At 37.6% G+C, this 25,983-nt stretch overlaps 1 protein-coding gene across 7 annotated transcripts in view; it reads left to right on the forward strand.

Moving 5' to 3' along the window:
• Window positions 1–25,983, forward strand: part of LOC145980801 (echinoderm microtubule-associated protein-like 2) — a 631,445-nt gene that overhangs the window by 589,851 nt on the left and 15,611 nt on the right. For 5 of the 7 annotated variants that reach the window (XM_083113888.1, XM_083113892.1, XM_083113894.1 and 2 more), the window contains 7 exons: window positions 1,685–1,786; window positions 3,007–3,111; window positions 4,155–4,398; window positions 7,877–8,034; window positions 14,414–14,671; window positions 22,708–22,845; window positions 25,104–25,220. In XM_083113888.1, the coding sequence (XP_082970014.1) occupies window positions 1,685–1,786; window positions 3,007–3,111; window positions 4,155–4,398; window positions 7,877–8,034; window positions 14,414–14,671; window positions 22,708–22,845; window positions 25,104–25,220 (1,122 nt within the window). The remainder of the gene's footprint in view (window positions 1–1,684; window positions 1,787–3,006; window positions 3,112–4,154; window positions 4,399–7,876; window positions 8,035–14,413; window positions 14,672–22,707; window positions 22,846–25,103; window positions 25,221–25,983) is intronic. The other 2 variants (XM_083113889.1, XM_083113893.1) reach the window with 1 other exon arrangement.

Raw genomic sequence — 25,983 nt, forward strand, 5'->3', positions numbered from 1 at the left:
AGCATTACCCCGCAAATTGTCCATGACTATTTTCATAATTTTTTCTCTTACATCCTATGTGGTTTTAAGCTATGGATTCTTATGTTAGCTGGTGCAGAAGTTGTCAACAGCTTGTTTTGAGTTTTCTTTTAATTATTGAAGCTCTTATTGAGTCAAATAAAGTGCATAAACATGGTAATGGACAATTTGCACGGTAATACTCATGGATCCCACTGTACAGGCTTACCCAAAATTTGATGGAAGGAAAGTAGTTGTGGATTATAATTGAGATATTTAAAAATCTTGGAATGTTAATAAATTATTTTAAAATTATATATTGTAAAACCTACTAGTGTAGCCAGTGTTATTATTTTCGTATCAACAGCACTACTGTTGTCATTTTCTTCAACTTGCAGCTCAAATTTCGAAGTATCATTCACTCGTACTCAACCCATATTACAGTGATCAGTTAACTTGTATGCTGATGTGTGAACTTAGGGAGTTAACATTGCCATATTTCTCAATATTACCATTTCTTCTTTTTGTCCTTCGGTCATATTCAGAGAAAAGTTTTTTTTTAAGGTAGTCAAAAAAAGGGGTTGCTGGCTAGACATGTTTAAATATGGTACATAAAAAAATGGAAGGAAATTTTGCTGCAACTGGTAAAAGATATTGCAAACTTCCAATTGCCAATGTCCACAAAGGCCAGCATACCTTTCCAGCTATATTTTTATATGAACATTAAATGCCGACCTTGTAAGTGCTGACAGAGAAGCTAGAGTAATGTACTACGAAGCCAGGCATCAAAGATTTGAACTGTGGGCAAGGCACAAATGTCATTGTGTCTAACACATCATCGTCATTGGAATTAACTTAGAGGCATTGAAAAAGTGCTGCCTCGGTGGTCAGTCAATTTTTGATCTTACCACTAAAGTTCCTGAATTAGAGTCCCAGTCCAGGCATGAGTGTTCTTAGTGTTCCTATATCAATTGCATCTATCAGTAGTCATCCTCATTGTCGCACTTAGCCAAAAGTGGCTGATAATGAATATAATAAAAAATAAATTTTGACCTAACCCAGTGGTCCCCAAACTTTTTCGTTTCACGGCACCCTTAGTGTTTCAAAATTTTTCCGTGGCACCCCTATCAGAAAGTAGGCCTATCTAACAGTTGCAATGCTCAGTTAGCATGTTTATGTTGCTTGTCTTGAGCTGACATATAAACACATATTTCAAATTCAGAAACATTTTATGTGTAAAAAATACTAGATAAGCACATTTTTGAATTGATGAGATGGTCCGATTCTAAAACCATGTGTAGACTAACAAGTAAGTGTCATTTAAGTGAAAATATTGAAACATTTCGTGGCACCCCTGTAAATAGCCACGGTGCACACTTTGGGAACCACTGACCTAACCAATATCTTTTGTCAACAAGCACTTATTTCCTTTTAATTTTTTAAAAAAATGGATCTTATTTTTTTACTTTGTGAGAATTTGATTGAAGTAGTAGAGGTATAGTAATTCTGTTCACTTTTTAAGCTTTGTAAATATGAAAATGATGCATGATTTGTGTAAATTGTGTATAGAAATTTGTGAAAATATCTTGTATGGAATGCCTCTGTAATATAGTAGTTTTTTAGTAGTATAGTATTTTATGACAATGTGTTCACAGATAATAATAATTGTTTTTTTTTAATATTCTAGCCTCACATAAGGATATGGAATTCAGTGAGTCTACACACTCTTCACATTCTTGGAATTGGAGAATTTGAAAGATCCATTTGCTGCATTTCGTTCTCCAGAGCTGTAAGTACGTCTCCATGTAATTGGAGAAGTTTTGAAATGCTAAAATGTGCAAATATAAGAAAAGCATTTTACCTGAAATTTAGCACAAGTAATAAACATGTGTTGACTTGTGGAGAGATCATCGCTTCTTAGGATATTTCTCAAAATAATACAAATTGTAGATCTTTGTTGCCTCCCTCGATATTTCTTCTTGACCACAGCAATATCCTACAGCAGTTATTAACCTTTCATTTGCCGCAGGCCCCCTTTAAATGTTGTTGTTGGTCTCCAGGACGTAACTCTATATTTGAAATCCTAAAGTGCATAAAATGCAGCATGTCCCCAAATTATTTTTGGGGTTTCATAGTCGTTTGATTTCCCTTACATGTGGGGTACAAGGACAAAGCTTATGTGGGAGTCAACAACTCTACAAGTTTAAACAGTGTATCTTATGAATGTTCAATGTGAACATCTTTCATGATACGGCACACATCCGTCCGGTAGTCCAATACTTCTTGACGCTTTCGTTCGACACACTTGGACGCCCAAAACTCTTCCCTTTGCAGACGCATCCAGTTGTTTGAAACTTGTTAAACCATCGACGAATGTTGTTATCGGACGGAGGATCACTTCCAAATTGCTGAACTGAAACAGCAGAACCACACCTTGCAAATTCAATGATACAAAAGGACTTCTGCATGGGAGTCGCCATCTTGTAATGCACTTACGCTGCTGTGACTGATGATGGGAAACAAATGATAGGGTAGCTAACTTCCATAACCATTCTTAGCATACATGTATGATATAAACATCCACCTTTGTCTGTTGAAATATTTCTACTTGAAACCCCGATTATCATTTTGGGACATGGTGTATTAAAGTTGTTCGAGAGTCTTTTATTACAATGATGCAACTTTTTAATATTCATATTTTTATTTAGATATTTTATGCCAGCCTGGTAATTTTTGGAGGAATTTCAAATCTTTCTGCAAAGTTTTGGGTGTCACTAAAACTATAGAACAACTTAGAAAAACCTCCAGAAACTGTCTGACTGGTAAGCCAACAGAATCTATTTATCAGAAGAATTACTTTTCACACTTTACTTTTATTTGTTGCCAATTTCAATACACAGGGATTTGATTTCATTGAAACAATTGATATTTTTTGTAAGTGTTAACACATAACAGTCGGGGAAAACATGTGATATTGTGTGCGAAGAGTAATCATTTCTTGTTTTCCAGGATGGAGGTGCCCTCTTGTGTGCAGTTGATGAGGCACCAGATCATAACATCTCTGTTTGGGATTGGCAGAAGGGGGAGAGGGGACAGAAGATAACCGAAACAAAGGTATGAAATGGATTATAGTTCTTAAATCTACTACACCTTTTGTATGTTCACCATCATGTTAGTCCGTTTGGTAGGTAAAGGTAAAAGTTCCCCGTGCATATAGCACCATACCATGGAGGCACACATTTAGGGGATGGATTTGGGGATATGGCCCTACAACATAATAATATTCTCAATTGTTATTTAAATATTACTCAACAACTGAAGTTCACTAAAATGTTTCTATTGTTAAATAAATCTTACTCAAAAGCTGAAGTTCTCAAAAATATTTCTATATTCTACCCTACACGGTCAATTTGCACATCACAACAATTGAATCTACACATTCTAGATCTCTGCCATTTTGGAGGTGGTGTGATCAGTACCATGCTCCGGCCACCTTTACACCCAGGGTTGACCCCCCAAGGTACATGTATGGTCGCCAGCTGGCATTAAGGGTTAAAATTGTGTGATTACATTGCCTAATACTAGTAATTAATGTTTATACAATGGCTAAAATTATACTTAGATTACGTCCTTTCATTTACATTGAAATAAGAAATAACTATATATAATCAGTGCTGAAAGTGAGAGGCAGAGCAGGGGGATGGTATAAAATTTGTCAAAATTTTCGCAAAGTCCCCTCTCCCCCAGCTAACCCAAAGGATCAACCACTTTCCACTTCAAGCGCTGGCTATAATTATGTATTACTTGTGACGTATTGGTGTGATTAATTATTCTAAAGTGAAGCATTACAGGAACCTTATGGTAATGTTTTTGGTTTTTATTGCAAGCACATGCCAACTTGAAGTGTGTTGCTAACGAGAGGCATGGGCCTGTCTATACAAAATGTCATACAGTAGATGTTACAGTAATTTTCTACCTAGCTCTCGTACAAGTATCTGAAGGTATATGTAATCAGTAGTGGTATGCATATCATAGATTGAGGAACCCTAATGTACTGGAATCTTAAGTGAAAGACATCATTGTAATTGTTGGTTTAAAGAAGCCAGTTTCTTTTTACTTTTCAAAATATAGAAACTTCACTTTTACTGTCCTTTCAGTGTTCTGCAGACACCGTAGTGGCAGCAGAGTTCCATCCATTGGACAGGCAGACTATTGTGACCTGCGGAAAGGGCCACATCAACTTCTGGACCCTCGAAGGTGGGACCCTGAGCAAGCGAACGGGCATCTTCGAAAACAGGGACAAGCCCAAGTACGTGACTTGCCTGGCTTTCTCTCAGACGGGCGACGTTATCTCCGGTGACTCAAATGGAAATATCATTGTGTGGGGAAGAGGTGAGGATGGTCAGTGTCGAATTACTCGGTATAGTATGATTCAAATTTTTGAAAGCTGCACTAATGGCTTAATCCGGCTTGCATGCTGATTTGGTATGTATGCTTCGTGTCTGCAGACCCTGACATAGAAGATAATGCATAGTTGTAGTGTTTATTTTTTATTTCTAGCAATAATTATTTTGTACTAGTAGTAACACTTAATAAACATGTATTTATCTAATTTTGTTCTTTGTAGGAATTTCTTTTTCTGCAAGTGGCACATGTTCCCGTTCTAATTGAGCCTATTTTTCTAATTTGTTTACCTGCTTCAACTTGTTGCTAGTGTGCTTCCCTTTAATGTTGGGTAGAGTTGACACATCAGTAATACTGAATTATAAACAATTTAAGGTTCACAATATGTTCACTCTCTCCCACCAAAATATATGTAACCGTACTACACTGAGTCTAGTTTTAAGTCCACTTTATGCAGAGATATGCTAATAAACCTATAGTTTAAAGTTGGATCAGAACAATTATGTATGTCCACTGGGTATCAAACTCTGGAAACCTTGATTAAAAGGTAGCAGTGTTACCATTATACCATTCGGGAGGGTCCAGAGACTGCTGATTGGTTTGTCTTCAAAACTACATATTTTGAAATATATGTTACCTTTACATTTATGGAGACAATAGTAATAAAATTGAATTATGAAATTAAGTTATAATTTATTTATTAATGGATTATATTGATAAAAATAATGGCAAATTTGTATCATATTTATTAGTATTCACAAACTATATGATAGAAAGTATCTCTGATGTATTTTCCTCAGGCTATTTTCCCAGGCTACAAATATGTGCTGTTAAGATCTTCATGAAAACAGACTTACGCCTCAAATGATTTTTAGTATTAGAATCAGATCTGTTTGTACCATAATAAACCAATTCTTCAACTTGTAAATTGAATGCAATTTTTGTCACTTTTATACTTGAATTGAACAACAACCACCTAATTACTGATTTATCGATGCTCTCTTGATAGTTCTCATGCATATAAAAGTCATATGTATACAAATTACTGATAAATAGTTTTCCATATAAAAAGAAGGGTAGAATGTGTATATTATGAAAATACATTTTAGTTGAAGTAAGTCTAGAATCTTTCCTGGCGATGAATGATAGAGATTCTCTCGGGCTTCTCTCATCTTCATGTAGAAGATGAGAGTGACGTTAGCTCTCGAAAGCTTGGAATCTTTTCCTCAACTCACCTGGTCGATAGCCTGAGAGAGTATTTTCTACATTTTAGTTTTTATGTTGATATGTAATAAATAAAATTGAATACTAGCTACAGAAAATTAATGCAACATCTTATCTAATGCCACAATGTGGAATTAGAAGGAACAGCTGTTCTAAATGAGAAATTGTACCTAAATCTGACCTAATTGCAATCTCTTGCTAAACTTGGCTATCATGACAAGCAGTGGGATGTCCAAGGGGGCTGTTTTAACCCCATTTTGGTCAAGTTTTCCTAAGAGATGAGTACATGAAGAGGTAATAGTACTGAATACCAAAAAAGAAATCTATCTTTCCCTCAAGTCCTACATATGCCACTGACTGAATACTTAAGCATTGCCTGCTACCTCTATGGCTGAATGACATCACCACCAAACGGTACTAGGTTAGAGTCGTGGTCTTTGTTGCAAATTTCTCTTCATAAATTTCATCTAATTGTAATTATTAGAGGCACATATTTTTGGTAAATAAAAAAGCAAAATTTCGGTACAAAAACAGTCTATTTCAGGTTCAAAAGCGGTAAATAAAATAAAATGTTGGTGTTATAGTGGTGAATAATCACATCAAAAGTGCTATACAAAATGACATTTTGGTTTTAAAATTGTGAATATAATCCTAAATTTGATTTCAAACTGCACTTATTACACAAAATAAACGTATCCCTTCTAATAGCACATTTATGTAGTTACCAGAGTATTAAGTTTATTCCTGTGTAAAGAGGTCCATTTTTGCTTCTCAAATATTTACAGAGCAGAATTAATCAATTTTCCGTTAATTGCATAACTCGCAGGATACTTCAGATTTCAGAAAGTGTCGCGTCGGTATATAAACTGTAAATTTCGTGTTTAAGAGTATATTTCGCATTTTGCAGTTTATTTCGTGACAAAACAGGGTAGAAAAATGCACCTCAGACCTTTCAGAAACATTAAAAAAGAACATTACAGCATGTTATTTCATATTTGTGTTTTCATCAAAAACTAAATTTGCATGCCTCTAGTAATTCTCACCATCACAATTAACCAAAAGTAGTAGAAAAACTATATAAGAAAACTACAAACTCAAATTGTTGCATTATGGAAGAATTGTACATTATCAAAGGTACCTTCTGTCTGTCACATATACCCCAGCTTTCAGCATTTTTCTTCAGAACATTACACTGAACTTTTGTTGTTTTTTGTTAATAAACCACCAACTTGATATGCCTTAACCTTTGTTATTTCATGCATATGCAAGATCATTATGTTACACAAAACCTGTCACATAAAACAGGATATCTGCCAGTTATTATTTAAGCCTTTAACAGTAGAGGACATGAAAGTGTTTCTTTCATTCAGCTATTTTATTCCTTATGTGCACACTAATATTTTTCTTTATTTGTTGCATAACTAATCTAATCATGCACAATTTCTAACAATCTGTATTTATCGTCTGTGATTTACAATTTCTTCACATATGAAAATAACAATGTGTTGTGTGTGATTTCAAATTAATGTCATCAATAATGATAACTTGCTGAAAAGTTACGTAAAAATTACAGCTCATCTAGGAATAGAACCTGGCTCTTTGGCATTCTGTGCCAATGCAGTACCAATCGGCTACGAGGCTAATCTCTTATCTGTCTTTATTTCTCCAACTTACCTTTGCATCAGTGTTTTGTTGTGGAAAAGCGAGAGGTTTGTTTGGTAGCTCAATGATAGACCATTGGCATGGAGTGCAAAAGCCCCTGGTGGAGCCTGAAATTCCCTAACATTGTAGTACTTTGTAATATATGCTCTATGTGGTATGAGCTCCTTCATTTAACTAAGTTTAATATTGTCAATAGTGAGAAAAACTATTTCTTAAATATATATAAATAAACAAAAATGTCGTAGGAGACAGTAAACATAATTATTTTGTTCAAGTAAATTCCTAATTTTTTCAGGCTATGATAAAAATGCATCAATTCAAATTTATAATTCTTATTTCAGTAGATTCTCAAGTGATAGTAAAATTAATGCTATAATAGCGTTAGACTGATAACCAGAACATTTACTGCTAACAAGAATTACAGGCTAACTTTCATTTTTTCTTCTTCATGGAAGAAAGGTGAAAAAAAATTTCCAATGCAGGAAAATATTATTATATATACTTGTCATAGAATATGGTCAATTTAGGCCAGATGAAATTATCAGGTTTGTTTCTCTGAGAAAAATTAATCCTCCCTTTGCCCTTGCAGGTACTAACACTGTAGCAAAATTTCTGCGAGGTGTCCACGAAGGCCCTATTTTCTCGATCTGCGTTCAGAAGGAAGGAAGCGTAATATCTGGAGGAGGCAAGGATGGAAGATTGGTTCAGTTTGATTCTCAGCTAAGCAGAACTGGGTTGGAAGCCGAGGTAAGCCTGTTGTTTTTCAATAGTTTAAAGCGATTTTGAAAGGCTAAAACTGGCTTGCTTCTCACGCTGTTAATTTTCATTATTAACTTTTTCTTTCTCTTTTCTTATTTTTAAATTAAATTTCCCTTCATATTTAGCAAGTTAATTCTTGAACAGATGTCGCTTTTCTTTTAAGAAGTGATTAATAATAACCTGTGACACAGCAGCCCTTGAGGTCCAAGGCCTACCTATCAACTCCCACCAGAGGTGTGCGATCATCCAAATAGATACGGGATGATGTGTGGTCAGCACGACGAGCCCGCAGTCGTTTTTGTAGGTTTTCGTGACTGGGTTACACTACTCATTTGTAGCTCCCCAATTTCCTTACGACGATGGGTGGCCGGCCACCAGTCCCATACACAGGCCAAAATCTCAGGAGAAAAGTTGTTATGCTTCCTCCAAGAGACTCGTAAGTGCACTCGTCCCGTAGCCGAAGCCCAAAGCTTGAGCCTTAGACTGGACGGCCAAGGTGCGGGACTTGAAAGAAGTGATGCTTTGTTTATATTTTAAACTAGCTGAGTACCTGGCATTGCCCGGGTGTTTATTTATCCCAATCTTGTCTTACCCCAAAGCATTCTTTCCAGATTGCATGTGATACGTGCACCAAGTTTGGTTGAAGTTGCTCCAGGCGTTCGAGAGTTACGCCGGAACGAACATACACACACCCACACACACACATACATCAATTTTTATATACACTACTGTCCAAAATTAAAGCAACAAACAGAAATCCTTTCCTCGTGTGATTTTTTTTGTTGATAAATTTGCCAAGTTTAACCTGTTGCTATCGTGATTTTTTTGTTGATAAATCCTGGCAGGGGTGCCCACAGGGGGTTTTTATGGTGCAGGTTGCGCCATCGAGATTTTGGGGGGGGATTTTTTCCCTTCAAATAATATAAAATTCAACATTTATATCTTTTCCAAAATATATGTAAAAATTTTACACCTTAAATGCACCATATTTAATCCATTAGATGAAGAAATGATAGTGTTTAGGGCATTATCGAAAGGGGGGGGGGTATCGAACTCCTATATATTAGGCCTTAATTGACACGTGGGTTCTGAGGGGGATTCTGAATTAAACTTTGGGGGGGACAGTATCCAACTCTAGGTCTTAGATTATGGTGAGTATTTTAGTTAGAGGGAGATTGAGCATAAAATTAAAGGGGATATCCAATTCTTGTGTATTATCTTAGACTGTTGTGGAAATTCAGGTGCGGAGACTGAGAATTAATTTTTTGGAGGAGGCAATATCTACTCTTCAATATTAAGTAAGTCTAAAATTGTCATGGAAATTTTGGTGGTAGGATTGAGTATTAAACTTAAAGGGGGAGATAGGAAGCTCTTGATAAAGTGTTAAATCTTAGATTGTCAAGGGATTTCTGTAGTGGAGAGAGAGTTCGAACATTACATTTTGGAGACTGTATTTAGCAATAAGGCATCCACACGTTTTTGACCCTGAATGTGCCAAAGAAAAAGCTGGAAAAGGAAAAGACTAAATATCTTAAAAGTATTGAAATTAAATTAATATTCTTCAATGTTAAGGGTACTGATTGATTTATTGATTTTGTGTTTTAAGTCCACTTTATGCACTCTTAAGGCTAATTGGGACTGAACCCACAGTTTAAAGTGGGATCCACACGATATTCTCGATTATGATGAACAATTTTAGGGGTGGTCTTGAGTGATGGCACGCCTGTTTAGGGAGCAGGGGTAGATCAATTATAATGTTCAGTAAAGCTAAGAAAAAAGACTTTCGGTAGACACGCTGTCGTAATTAAATATTTTGTAGGGATTACGATATGGTTTAAGGGCGCAAATGATATGATTTGGGGAAACGTGCCATTGGCCTTGTGGGGGGGGGGGAGGGCACCCCTGAATCCAGGCACATTAAGGTTAGTTTATTTTCTATCTTAAACCAGTTGTCTATGACATCATAAATATTACTATCACCTGATCGTATTATGTGGTAAAATGGACACACGGGAAAGAATTTCAGTTTGTTGCTTTAATTTTGGACATTAGTATATATAGAAGATAAAATTCTTATTTTCTGAATTGAAAATTATTTTAAATCATGGTAAACATAAGGCCTCTTGTGAAAGTTAATGCTCAATTCATTACTGAAAGCAGTTCAAGGTTTGATTCTTAGATAGAGATCCAAAATTTTGGTGCTCACCAAGTCTTGAGCAATTGGGGAGCTACAGAGGCTATTCAGCGTATATTTGACCAAACGTGATTCCTTCCCCCTGCACACTCAGAATTAACTCACCCAACCTTGGTCGGGCATGTTTGTCAGTGTAGTGTGAGAGCTGTAAAAGAGTTGTAGTGTTTTCTCACTGGGCCGAAAATGCTGTCAAAAACTGAATCGCTTTTGGGAAGGTTATGTTGTAGCCCTTTATGATGCAAAGTCCAGTGTGTCAATGATCAGCAAGTAGTGTAAGAGCAAGGATTGTGACGTTAGTTTAACTTTATTCAAGAATGTGATCGGCAAGTATAAGGATTGCATGGCCCCAGCATTCGGTTCTCCAACAAAGGGGACGAGAACACGGCCGTGCACACAAGCCACCACCAGTATGCAGGCGAAACTTCACAGAATGGCCATGCAAGAGAATCCACCGACCCAAAGACAGATGGCGAATCATCTAACTATGTCTTTGGAAACTGTTAACCGCACCTTCCACCTGCATACTGGTGGTGGCTTGTGTGCACGGCCGTGTTCTCGTCCCCTTTGTTGGAGAACCGAATGCTGGGGCCATGCAATCCTTATACTTGCCGATCACATTCTTGAATAAATTTAAACTAACGTCACAATCCTTGCTCTTACACTACTTGCTGATCATTGACACACTGGACTTTGCATCATAAAGGGCTACAACATAACCTTCCCAAAAACGACTCAGTTTTTGACAGCATTTTCGGCCAAGCGAGAAAACGCAAACACTTGGAAAGTTATACAACGTACTCCTCCCAAAAGTGGCTCAGTTTGGGCGGGATTTTCGGCCCAGTGAGAAAACACAACCACTCTTTTACAGCTCATACACTACACTTACATACGTGCCCGACCAAGGTTGGGTGAGTTCTTTCTGAGCACGAGGGGAAGGAATCGCGTTTGGTCAAATATACGCTGAACAGCCTCTGTACTTGAAAAATAGTAGGTAGTGGTGCCAGTTTAGAAAGATGGCCAATTTTGGTTATGGGACTTGGAGTGCTGACTCAATATAAAAGCAGCTGGTTTAAATTCCACTTATGCACAAATATGGTAATTAGGACTGGTCTTAGTTTAAGGCTAATGTTTTTAAAAAATAGTCTCAGAATTCTTCTGGTTCAATTTATTCTGTTTATTAATAAGTTAGTGAATGGGCAAAATCATTAGCACACAAGTAGATATCATACTTTATATGATGTTACTATACTGGTAGATTATGTACATAAAAATAATTTTGAAATAGCACGTCACTCTGAGCAAAATCTAAGCAAACGGGCTTGCTAGTGGTTCAAAGGAAATACTTTGAACTGATTTGGAAACAAACAAAAAAAAGCTACTTATTGAACTATTATGAGATTGATGTTAGTTTAGATGAAAAAATTCAAAGTATGGTATGATTCAATAAACTCACCACAAACATGAAAGACTGAAAATGCACAATGTGCTTGCTCTTTGGGGAGGTAGAAATGTAAAATGTAACAGAAAAGTTTGAACAGGGGCATTACATTGTTACGGGTGGGACACAGACTACATTTTTGATATTATATTAACTATTATTCTACTGATAGTTGATCAATGTTTTTCTATTTTCTGTGGAATATATTGTGAAACTTAACAATGTTGATTAAAAATAACTACCTTTAGAATACTTTCCCAGATTTATAGCTATAAGTGAACAATTTTGTGTCACGGGTGGAACAGACAAAACACTGCCTCTTTACCTAATAACAAATTTATTTTATTTTTTATGAATTTTCAAATTATGAAAAATAAATTTAAGACAAAGAGAAAAGGTAATTGACCTTTCCGAAAGCAGCCCCCGTTTCCCTGCTTTCTATCCGGCCCTCAAGATTATTTCCCTTCTTTAATCCTTTCAAATCTCTCCTTCCACACCTCTCCCTAGGTGCTTAGCGAGCAGATTATAATAACGCTGGAATTACGAAAAGGGGGGGGGGGGTGTTTACACATAACATTTATATTTTTAGTTCGTAGGTTCTTTAACAAGTACAGAAAGTGAATAAACAACTGGTAAAAAGCAGTACTATTGTTCAGGGAGTTTATTTCAGCAAATCATAACATTGTCTTGTAGGTTTACATGGGTTTATGATATGCTGTTTTTATATACATACTATCTGATTACCCGGCGTTGCCCGGGTATTTATTTATCCCAATCTTCTATTAGACAGGAAAATAATGAATTCTAACTAGGGTGTAAAATGAACTTGGAGTTGAACAGCAATGGGAGTGTCACTATTCATCTTGACAACCCCGAAAACTATAGATTCCACTCTAATATCGGTCATTTTACATGTCACCTTTTCCCACCCCCACCCCTAGGGGTGCCAGAGGTGTCTTGGAGTTGAATAGCATTGGGAGTGTCACTATTCATCTTAGCGATCCCGAAAACTATGGATTCCACAGTAATATTGGTCATTTTTTATTATTTTTACATGTCACTCCTTCCCATCCCCACCCCCTAGGGGTGCCAGGGGTGTCTTGGAGTTAAACGGCATTGGGAGTGTCACTATTTATCTTAGGGACCCCAAAAACTATGGATTCTAACATCCTCCTATTGACCCCTTTCCCCAGCAAGCAAGAAAAACTACATAAATGGTTTAGCTCAAATGTATACTAATGCGATTTCTCACAGAATCATTTGTTTCTGCCATCACTGATGTATTAAATTAAAAATGAAGCATCTGTTGGTTGGAAGGTAATGTACAGCGTGTCCGGCTTATAGCTATAATTAGAGAAGCATGCACTACAGTTTAGGAATATCTGCCACAGTCAAAACCTGTGTATGTACACTGCCATCTGTTGCCATTTACGAAAAACACGAAATGGTGTCGCGCACAGTAAACAAACATGGCGGAGTGGACTCCACAACAGAAGGTGTTCTGTGTTATCATTTGTCGAATTGAAGTCCGTAACTCTAGTGCAACATGCATTTCGTCCCGAGTACGACCTGGGAGCCAGTGTCGCTCATTTTGTGATGTGTAATGACAAAGTATTGTGCATCAGGATACACCTTCATTCCCAATAAACCTGTATATACGGGGTGTTCCGGAAAAGGCAATTTCTGTTGCTTTCATTTTTAAGTCGCATTGAATCAATTAATGACAATTTCATGAGCATTATTTATCGGGCATGTGCAAAGATTCTAAACAGTGATGGTCAAACATGTATATCAATGTCTGTAATGTTTGCTATTAAAAGAATAAACATAAATAAGTGCTGTAAAATTGCATTTGTTTGACTTACGCACTTTTCCCAAACAGTGTAGATATTAGTGTGGAATGCTAATTATATAGCATATTTAATACTAATTATGAAGTAGCTAAATGTGCCAATATAATTTGGATTTTCCAATTCAAAACAACAAGTATTTGGTGTGTAACCATTACTTGTATTGCGTATATGTCGACTGACGGGACTTTAAAGACCCACATCCTACAAACGCTAGCTACATGACACATTTGGTGTCTGTCTTGACAGAATTTGTGTGTCCCTGTTGTGTAGTGTTTACTAACAACAAATGGCACGCCTGCCCTTTGGCCTAGTATTTTTTTTAAAAAGACCGTCAAAAAGGGGGGAAAGACAGAACATAAGGGCTGGCTAATAAAAAAAGTATATATAACTTACCCCCTTGCCAAAATCCAGGTCATGCCACTGTTGGGAGGTCAAAAGTGATAACTCTTTTTATTTACCCTTTCTCGCTCAGTTGTCTTTTAATTTATGTATTTGTCTTCAGAGGAGTTTATTCTCAAATGTGTAACAGGTAGGGTGTAGATATTTTGCATGTAAGTGTTGAAGGGAGTATGATATTTCATAACTAAGCACCATATGATATAAATCATTTCTCTGTTTATACACAAAATGTCAGTGGTCTGTTGGGACTTTCAGGTCCCATTAATTGTAATTAGTATTATTACAATGTTAGAAAAAAAAATTGTCAATCCTGCCAAAGAAAGTCTTACCCATACAAATAAATGTTTCAAACTGCTATAAACATTAAAACATTTTGAAAATATAATACTGTAATTTAGCAAATAGGGAACACAATTGTTTTATTCAGTCATAAGAACTTAACAAAGATTTTCTTCAACCACTGAACCTGTACGTTTCTCGCAGTTACCAGAACACCTTGGCTCTGTGCGAGTGGTTACCGAAGGCCGTGGCAGCCAGCTGTTGGTGGGAAGCACCAGGAACTGCATCGCAGCTGGGAACCTGCAACTGGGATTCCAACCAGTTGTCCTGGGCCACACCGAGGAACTGTGGGGCCTCGCTGTCCACCCATCACTTCCGCAGTTCCTCACGGCAGGGTTCGATCGTCTCATCCACTTGTGGGACTCCATGTCACACACTAGTGTGTGGAGCAAGGATATTGGGGTAAGATTTTTGTAGTGCATTTTTCACAGCTCTGCTAATAGTGACGCTGATAACAATACCCAGATATTGTAACCATAAAATTCTTCAGAACATTATAGATGTCATGTTAATCTAGTGGAGTTTGTCCCTAAAAATATTCATAAATTCATATGGATTGGGTTGATTCATAAGTTAATAGCGTTTGTGTTTGGTATGGTAACACTGCAGTGTTAGGAGTTTATCGTTAAAGGTTCATCAATTGGAGTGGCATTGTTGTGCTTGTGAATACGCATTGAATTTTACAGATTTGAAGAAAGACCATGTTATTTATGGGCTAAAGAACAATAAGTGTCCAGGGGGGGGGACATTTTCGACATATTCTTCTGTGTGAGTTTAACATAGGGGCAAAGGCAGCAGAGGCTGCTATCCAGGAGTTTGGTTGGGTAGTTATTCCACATCCTCCTTACTCCCTCGATCTTGCGCCCTCGGATTTCAGCTCTCAATCCTTCAATCTTCAAGGAAGCTCCTTTGGTGACGAAAATGCTCTTCAAACTTGGCTTGACGATGATTTTAACCCCGAATCAGCTAATTTCTTCAGGTGTTGAATTGAAAAACTGCCCCAGCATTGGTGGACAGTCATAGACAATGAAGGAAAATATATTACTGATTAATTTATGTATTTTGTTCATCTCAAATAAGTATCAAATAAAAATACTTTTGCCACGGTTACGAACTTATGAATCAACCCAATATATAAGCTAATCAAAAATTTACTTTTGTTCCATAACTTTGGCATGGAATAAATGAAAATTATGCATTTTGCACAATTCGTGCACAATTCTCAGAAAATATTCAAGCTCCAGAAAGGGAGAGACTCAACTAATGTCTGTGTTCCCTTTGTTCTCCCCTATAAGTTTAGTTCTAGGATTTATCTACGAGGTGCATTTCAAAAGTGTGGGTCAATTGGTTACAAAAAGTGGCTGACACTTGTTCAGTAGCTGCAAGTAGTAACCACGTGTTCACCATTTGTCTGCCTGGGTATTACAATGAATAATGACGACTGCAAGAATAAACAGTTCTGCCAGTTCTAAAGTACAGTAGTTGATTTCTTATGCAAAGAACAAAATTCACAGTGAATTCAGTGAAAGTTATGTGCTAAGAGTAATTAGTGAAAGAAAAGTACAACAATGGTGCTGTGTGTTTATAGACAGCCATAGACATGTTCACGTAAGAGTAGTGGTAGGTCTAGACACAAGACCCTTTCTGCCAGAAGCCTTCACGAATCTTCCCCTACATCCCTCGGCCTAGGGTGAAGCCTGCTTCACTCTAACCCTCCCCTCCATGCGCGAGTGTGATGCACAAGACATGTGGTTCTTGTTTATTGTGCACCCATAGGCTTCAGAACTCTTGTCATGAAATTTCGAGATAATTTTCCAAATGATTACTACCGACACATTGGGCTACTGGAAACTGTGTGCAATGTTGACAGCTGCTCACAAAACCCAAAGAATGACCGCTGCAAATGCATTTTTGATTGCTATTAAAGAGGGAGGGAGCCATCCCCTTCCCCCCAACATTGCTAATTGTACCAATGTAGTCAAAACGGCAATCCATGCAGAGGCATCACTCACGTTCACCAAGTGGAAAAAGTTTCAAGCAAACTCTTATTTGCACAAAAGGTGATGCAACTGCCAACTTTCTGGAAGCAAAAAAATAGTGTTCTTTTCATGCATTTCAAGTCACATAAGCAGTACACTACGAAACACTTTCAAAACTGAGAAGACGTGGAATGCTGCGATCAGGTAAAGTGCTGCTTGATTGTGCATCCACACAGCCAGACAATTCAGAAGATCGAATGGGAAACATTTGATCACCTCCCCCTTTACAGTCCTGACCTTGTACCTGGTGACTATCATGTCTTCATGTACCTGAAGAAGTGTCTTGCATTTCAACAATTCAAGGAAAAGAAAGAGGTGTTGAAATCTGCAGTGGACTGGCTGAACTCCCAGGCAGTGACATTTTAAGCAGTGTGTGTCAAAAGTGCTTGGAAGTAATGGTGACTGTGCAAAAATGAAGTGGACATGTGTTTGTAACCGCAAATAACTAGGGATGTGCCGAAGTCGATTACAGATGTATAAAAATCAGCAGAGATTGACATATCGGCATCGGCAAAATTCCGATATTTAAACCGGTACAGATTATACTAGAGTTTTACCTTCTAACAAGTTTTATATTCTAGTTTTGTAAGATTTATTGACAATTAGGTTATGGGCCTGTCCATGGTGCCGGACGCTACATTCGCATGTGTTTATGTCTCGTTTTTTTTGTATATTATCGGTACCCATATTGAAAGTTGTCCTTATTGTAATATGATTGAACAGAGGGTAAAATATGCAACATTTTGGAATATTAGAATTTAAAATTTGAGCAAATATACAACGTAAAACAGATCATTTTATTTTAGTGCCGGACGCTACACAGAGAATTTTGTTTTTTCTTACTTTTAAACTTTGAACAGTTTTTCTGTGATTTTTTTTATGCAAGAAACATAATTGCTGTACAGAAATATGAACATAGTGGTATACAAGTTCTTCAACCTGTTTTTGTGCTTTAAAACATTTCTGTTTTTTATATATTGTCACTTATATGTCGGTGCCGGAATAACATAAAAGTGCCGGACGCTACATTGTGCAATACCTTTATTAATTCAAACGTTACTAACTGTGTGTACACATATATGCATAGACTACAGTGTAAAATAGAAATATACAAGCTATATTTGAGAAATAGAAAAACAAATAATTAATTTTGGTTACATATTTTGCGTTAGATATACACTTAAACAGAAACCCATGTTCTTGTGACATGTACATGTTAATTATTTTGGTGCCTCACTTTGTAATGTTTTAGGCTACTGAAAATTCAAACATTCAGGCAAGTCTTCAAAAAAATACTGTCCTCTAATTTCAGTGGGTGTTTGAATGTTTGAATTATCATATATTTAGAAACAATGTCACTGTCATATGTGCTAGGAAACACAAAGTAGATATTTCTTCCACATTTTTCCCTCAGAAATTCTACTTTCACATTCCCATTTGCAAGCACTTGTTTAACATGGCCCATAAATACCTTGTCAGCATTTTTAAATTTATATTTTACAGCAACAAATTCACCATTTTGTAAATTTTCCACTTCAGAATGTGAACTAAGTTCTGGTGATGTATGCCTAACTGCTTCTATGGCTTTCCCCTGTGTGAGTGACCACTTATCCCCATTACTTATCTGATCATGTGTTTTCAGAAGGATAGTGCTGTTGGATAATGCTTCAATTACATGATAAGATTGTGTTGCTGGTACTGTATAAATGTCCCTGTAACATTCATCTAACTGCACTTTATTATCCACAATAGTTTTTTCAGTTACTAAAATGCAAGAAATATTAGGGCAAACTTTTGATGCCAAAAGTGCAAATTTTTCTGCTGAGTTGACATCTACTTCACCCATACCACCCTTAACAGCATTCCACACTTGTCTTTTCATCAAACCACCTACCCCATCTACAGGTCCTTTACCGGGGCTTGTTGCAAAAAAATACCATGAAAAATTGAGGGAAAATTTTTGTTTCGAAAGTGTTATATATATATATATAATGGATAAAAGCAAGGAGGGCCAAAAGGGCTAAGTAAAAATCAAATAAGGTAAAAGGAAACACTCACCGGACAGTAGGAAAATTCAAAATTTTCGCTAATTTATAGCATCATCGGTGTGAGAAGAAACAGAAGACGGAACCGGAAGTTGGGGTCCTGCAGAGTTGCCAGGTCCCCATTGAAGAAGAAGCGGTGCGTGGACGTGCACATCGAGGGAGGACACCTGACTACCTCCATCCACATAAAACCCACCAACCACATGCAATACCTACACTTCTCCAGCTCCCACCTGTTCCACACCAAAAAAGCAATTCCATTCTCTCTGGCCCTCAGGGGACAGCGCCTGAACACTTCACCCACCTCCCGCCAGAATTATAACCTCCGCCTACACCAGGCCCTGGTTAACCGTGGATATCCCTCCATCCTGGTCACCAAGCAAATATCACGAGCTGCCTCACATACCACTACCACCAAGAAACCTGATGCCACCAACCCACCTGCACTCATCACCCAATATCATCCCCACCTCAACAAAATCAGGCACACACTGCACTCTCTTCTCCCAATCCTCCACAGTGATCCCGAAACCAAAAACATATTTCCCGACAAACCCAGGGTGGTTTTCAAACGCCCCCCTAACCTCCAAAACATCCTGGTCCACAACACTCCTTCACCACACATCCAACACCCCCCTGCCCATAAATGCAACCGACCCAGGTGCAAGACCTGTCCCATCCTCATCACTTCTCACACCCTCCAGGTGCACACGGCCACTGGCAAATTTACCCTCCATCCCAAAGGGACCTGCCATGCCTCAAACCTTATCTACATCCTCACCTGCAACATCTGTGGTGATTTTTACCTGGGGGAAACATCAACGGCCCTCAACCTCCGCATCAATAACCACCGCTCCTCCACCCACAACCTGGACTTCACTGTCGCCGTCCACACCAACCACCACAACATCAGTTTCAACGACTGCTTCCGGGTAGCGATCATCCACCTCCTACCCCAACCAGCCAACACCTCTGTTCGCAAAAGATGGGAGAGGGCCTATATATCGGCCATGAGTGCAACCACTCCACCTGGCCTGAACAAGGCCACCCAGTAATGCCCAACCCTCACCCACCCTCCCGCCCTCCCTCCCAACTCATCCTACACACTCACAGTTTACGACGAGCCTGGTGACGAAACAGTGTTTTTTTCGTTCTACGCACCGCTTCTTCTTCAATGGGGACCTGGCAACTCTGCAGGACCACAATTTCCGGTTCCGTCTTCTGTTTCTTCTCACACCGATGATGCTATAAATTAGCGAAAATTTTGAATTTTCCTACTGTCCGGTGAGTGTTTCCTTTTACCTTATTTGATTTATATATATATATATATATATAATATTAAGAAAGTTAAATTTACTCTTAAACTATGATGCTGGTCCATCTGAAAAATAATATTATGTTTTCTACATCTGGCACAGATTTAATCACTTCTTCACATATGTAGCACAAGAACGTATGCACAGCATACTTGTCATGGTTTAAATTGTCACTTACAATGCAGTAAGATGATGATTTGCTTCCACACCAGGTCACAACAATAAAAAGTGTGATGTGGGTTTGATTCCAATGTGCACTTTGAATCTCATTTTGATATTGTTCAGTATAGTTTTCAGAGAAATGTACCTGAACAACAACTAAACCATGACAACTTTCTTTTTTAAAACATTCAAATGCTTTGCTTTGTGTTCTCTTAATGAATACACGTCTCAGAAACTGTGGCATGTCATTTAGAAGTAGTGAAAGAAGTGTAATTTACCCAAAATTGCACAAATTGATACTTAGGCCTAAACAAATGATGTAATATAGCAATCTGAAATAAAAAACTGATCTACAAAGTCAATTCTGGCCCCAGAGTAATTTAGCCTATGTCATATTTATATGAAATCTCCCAAATTTTGAGTGTATTATGTTAGGTTACTTAAGAGAGTTTATTTTATTTTGTGTAGGCCAAGATTTGTTAAATTTTAAAGTATTCATTAGGCCTACTGTTATATTTCAAAACTAGCTTACCCATGTTCAAATAAAGATCTAGGCAATCAAACAATGTAGGCCTATCTAAATTTTAAAAAAAACAATTCAATAGGACTACTTGAAACAGAAACATTGCAAAGTAGGCCTAACAATTTACAAAAAAGGGTGCAGAGGCTTATTAGTTGTATTTGTAGCAAGGTGCCGGATGCTACGGGTTACATTTGTAGCATCCGGCACCTTTGGAATGTAGCATCCAGCACTAGCAGAACTACCACAATAAATAATTAGCAGACTACATCTAACTTCACCATGGACTTAACCATCATGAATGTGCTTTGCATACAAGAATTCATCATCATTGAAAAATTATGCTAAGAGTTGTTAAAACTTTAATAATTATTCGGTGCCGGATGCTACAGTAAGAACTTAAAAGTTAAAATTTGTTGTACTCACCTACTGAAACTTCAAATTCTTGGTATCTTCACTTAAACATGCACAGTTTGGTTACAGGAAGCAATTACAGTAGTTGCAAGCGTGGAGAACAGAGACTAATGAAATAATGCAATGTTGCTAATTGCACAATTTTATTTTTTAATTTGTTATTCAAATGTACCAATTTTACATTACTTTGGGCATTTCCTCTTAGAGTAAATCTTTAAAATTTTGCTATATTCTAGTGGCCGCGGTGGCTCAGTCGGTAACGCGTCTGACTACCATGCTCAAGGTCCCGGGTTCGATCCCCGGCCGGTTCAAATCCGGGAACTTTTCTAACGGTGAAAGCGGCCCCGGCGCCCACCCAGCGTCGAATAACATGGGTACCTGGGGGAAACCCTGGGGGGTAAAGGCGGTTAGGGGCGTGATGCTGATCACATCACCCCCACTCACGACCGGATCAAGAAAGTGTGGGGCGTTACCCCCACACCCCCTATACGCCTTCATGGCGTGGTGCTATGCACAGGGGAACACTTTACCTTTACCTTTTACCTATATTCTTAAAGATTAGACTTCCACCTTTAAAATGATATATATGTTATACTTTGCATTAGTTAAAAATAAGCTCACTGGGGACCACTTTCCATGGACAGGCCCTTATGATTCATCATTATTGTAGAGTTTTTGTAATAAAATTATTGCAAACTCTCATTCAGAGGATCAACCTAACTCAAAATGAGAAAATACTTGGGCATACCTGCTGCATCAGTATTCAGTGATTGAGTGTTCAGTGTTGCTGAACAGATTTACGATAAGAGAAGAAGTAGGTTACTCCTGAAGTGCTTCCAAATCTCGTGTTTCTGAAGTTGAATCTGGTAGCAGTAAATTTCCAACATTAAGAACAGGAATTAATTTTGCATTTCAAAGAACTGCTTGTGTACTAATGTAAAAATCTCTTGAGAATCCATGTTCTTCTTAAAGGTTTACATAACTACCTTTTGTAGATGCAAATGTACATTTGAATCTCTTGATAATATCGTAGCGTTCCAACCTGAACGCGGGTACGATATATATGTGTATACATATGATATGCAATACAAATATACATAGGAAATTTATTTTTGTCATGCTGAAAATAACATCCCATTTCTGTTTAATATTCTTATGTATCTGAATCTGTTAAATATCTGTATCGGTTCCAAAAATTATCGGTGAGTACATCGGCATCGGTAAATTTTCAGCTTCGTCACATCCCTAATAATAACCATTTTGTTACACTTTTTATTTTATTTTATTTTATCTGTAGAGCCGCAATGGTCTAGTCAGTAAGATACCGGATTGTCATGTGGGAAACCCAGGTTCAATTCCCAGGGTGGGTGAAGGAAGGTTGGAATTTTTACAGCCTTGTCCTCGCATAAAGTGGCTCTGGGGCTCGTCCAGCCTCAAATCAATAGGTGCCAGGGAAAGGAGGGGGTAAAAGTGGCTGGAGTGTGGTGCAGATCACATCACCTCCAAAATTGCCGATCAAGAATGTGTGTGGCCCTACCCCCACATCCCCTAAATGTGCCTTCATGGCACAGTGCTATATGCATGGGGAACTTTATCTTTTATTATATTTATAAAAACATTGGTTCTTACTTTTGAAAGCCACCTCGTATTATACATCAGCGAATAGCAATGTTATTATAACATGACACTGGGTTTCAATATACAGGGATTTATTGTTTTTAGAGTAAAATTACCAGCCTCCGTGGCAGTCGTCAGCATAATGCACTACGTAGGCAAAGGCTCAATCATCCATTACATCAGTTCATTATTCATCTTCATTGTTGTGATTAACCCAAGAAGTAGAAAAGTGACAGTGTCAATAGAGGGTACGAAGTTTAATACTGTAAACAATTCTTTGATTATGTAACTCACATGAATTTCTAATGGACTATCTTGTTGACAGGAGCAAGCTCAGTCAGCTACCTTTTCCCCTGATGGAGGAATAATCATTGTCGGCACTGTCTCCGGAAAGTGGTTGGTGATGGACGCAGAGACAAGAGAAATCTACTCGATGCATAGTGATGGCAATGAACCTATTCAGGTAAGAGCATTTTAGTTTTTAGTTGCATGGTCCTGGTCCAACCTAATCTTGTCATAGAAAAGGGTTCGTAGACTAAGACATCTAAATGATTGTTGTCACACGTCAGTTTTGCTTCTTATTTGTAGCATTTGATTTGCATATTGAATCCTCATCATCCATATTTCGCAAAATGAAGCAGGTTATCTATTATAGAAAATAGAATGCCATGAAACTATTGCAGATAATCTAGGCAAAAGCAAACCACACTAAGATTCACTTGAATATACCAGAAGGATTTCTAAACAAGAGATATTTTTTGCAGAATTTGGAATATCATAGTGCATTTTCAAAAGGAGAAAAAAAAGTTTGACTCACATTGGCTGAAGGTTTACTGGCACCTTAATGTACAAGGGGAAGTCAAAAATTATCTGCGCTTTCACTATAACTTTCTTTAGGTTGGCCACACTGCCTTCAGCGCTCACATGCAGTGCCAGTTTACTCTGTTACAAAAGAAAGAAAAATGGAGCGATTTTAGTATGAAACCTCGGGCACGTAACCACAAGAGTACCACCTTTCAGCATGCAAGCTCTGAAGGCAGTGTGGCCAACCTAAAGAAAGTTATGGTGAAATGTGCTGATAATTTTTTACTTTCCCTAGTATTACAAAAGTTTGAGTGAGATCCAATGTGTTATAAAACAATCTTAAAAGAGTTCAACAATAGTCCAAGTCTCAACGCAGAGCAAGGACTTGAGTAGTGAGTCTGTCTGAAATTAAGTACACCAACCATGCCATTTTCTTTACATATTGTCAGCCAATAACTGTTTGTGAATGGTGCCTAAATCAATAGACAAATAGTTACATTTTATTGCAAGTAACATTGTAACATTTATTTACATTAAAAATAAAATGACTGATGGCATTGCACATTGAAAGGTTGGGAGTAATATTGATAATTCATTTTTTTTAACTATCCAACTCAGCCCTAATACTGTTAGAAACGTGTTTTCAACTTTATATAAATTTGTCTCCTATGGTATTACTTTTTAAGAAGCTGCTGAAAAGAAAACTCATCTTGATAGCTAACGTTCTATGCATTAGAAATGTAAAGGTTATCTGCCCCTATCATTATCAGGTGATCTAATACAAGGTGTACACGATAAACCTCCGGTATTTTGAAGTGATGGGAAATTAAAACTAACACACCTGCACATTTTTTGGTAATTTTATTGCAAAGAGCAGCTCAAAAAGTTTCTTACAAAAAAATTACCACACTTCTATGTGAGCACCTTTAGTTGTGACAAAGAATGTTCAGCTGGTATTCCACTTCATGCCACGTGCTCTGCAGCATGTCGTCAGGGATGGTATCAATGGCAACAACTGCATCATTAACGTACCCCCAGAGGAGTGATATCTGGGCTAAGTGGTGGTCAGGGGATGGGACCCCCTTGCCTGATCCAAGGATCTGGAAAAATTTCAACCTTAAGCAAGCAGCCTGATCGACTTCCACGGGCTGTGGACGAAAACATCACAAACTTGCTCAACTGTCTCAACCCTCTGGCTTCAACAACACACTCCCAGTTTCCAGAAAACTTCTGTACCATGCCCTGATGCTGTTGTCCGTTGGCGGCATTTTGTTAAAGACACACCGAAACATCTTGAAGAAGCCATTTTCACAAAAGCGACGACAGCGCTGCCAAGCATGACGCACGTGAACTTGTCGTAACTTTATTTTCTGATTTTTTTTTTAATATTGCATCGGAACCCCAGAGGTTCATAGTGTATATCAGCGTATTGGTAATATTGCAGACAGGTGTACCAATTTGATATTTCCATAAATAGCCTATATATTCATGCAAAATAATTCCATTTTAATTAGACGTAAGCAAGTTACTAACTTTTTCCACAAAACTTACTTGTAGAGGAACAGTGAAGCAAAGAGTTCCCAAACGGATGGTGACAGAGGCTACAAATATAAATAGAACCTCTACAAATAAGTTTTGCAGAAAAAGCTAGTAGCTCGCTTACATCTAATTATCCACGTCTTTTATTCCATTTTCTTGTAAAGCAAATGTAAAAATGTAGTTTTCTTTTTACAAAGACAAAACCCATTGCATTCACTTACATACAGTATAATCATTCAGTTTATTCATAGAAGATTTGCAATTTTATACTGGATTGCAGTTATTTTTTTAAATGATACTTTTATCAATATTGACAAAAAATTCATATGCACTGTGTTGCTGAAAGCCAGGTAGTAACTGATCCCTTCCCCTTTCCAGGTAGTGAAGTATTCTCCCGATGGCAATTTCTTGGCCCTTGGGTCTCGAGACAATAATATTTATGTGTACCAGGTCAGTGAGGAGTCGCGGAAGTATAGTAGAATTGGCCGCTGTGTGGTAAGTCTTTTTTTCTCACGTTTTGATGTTAGGAATAAATGTTGGTCTCTTTCTACACGTTTCTTTCTAGCACTTGTTTTACACTAACACACAAGCAGCCTGCACTGGCACAACATAGCTAAAGCAATCGTTAAGTAATACAGCTGCCTTTTCACATAAAATTTTCCACTACTGGTAACAAAGATTTGGTCATTGGTCCAGACTTTTGTTTTGTTAAATTGTGTATAATGTAGAGTTGTATACTGTATTATCTTCATTAAGGGGTAAGTTAGTACTTTGTAGACAACTAAGCAGTAGACAATATAATGCGTAAATCACACAAGGTTAGATTTTCTGCTGGATTTTTCAGTTGGACTTGAACTACAGAGTGTCCGAAAAGTCACGCAACCCGGTGTTTACGACTGTATAACGGAATAGCGAAACGGAATGAGAAGAAACCCTTTCCGCCAAGAGAATGCCCTGTATATTGGGAAAAGTTAGAGAGACAAACATATGTAAGAACATGCATGTTTTAATAACAAATAAGCAAAGTGTTGCCAAAGGCGGAAAAAAAATATTTGCAAATCGTGTATATTGATGCACAGAACTCACTGAGGTAAATTATTGCAACATTTCACAATACCAACGAACAATTTGGATGGCCATCTAATGAATTTGACAGAAAAAGAACTTTGACGAAGTTTCAAAAACATTGCAGAAGGGAATAAATGGGCTGTTCCAAAAATCGATGTTTTCACAATATTACGAGGGACACTGGCAACAC

The sequence above is a fragment of the Lepisma saccharinum genome, chromosome 28 (assembly GCF_977018435.1).
Source record: "Lepisma saccharinum chromosome 28, izLepSacc3.1, whole genome shotgun sequence".
Classification (NCBI taxonomy): Eukaryota; Metazoa; Arthropoda; class Insecta; order Zygentoma; family Lepismatidae; genus Lepisma; species Lepisma saccharinum.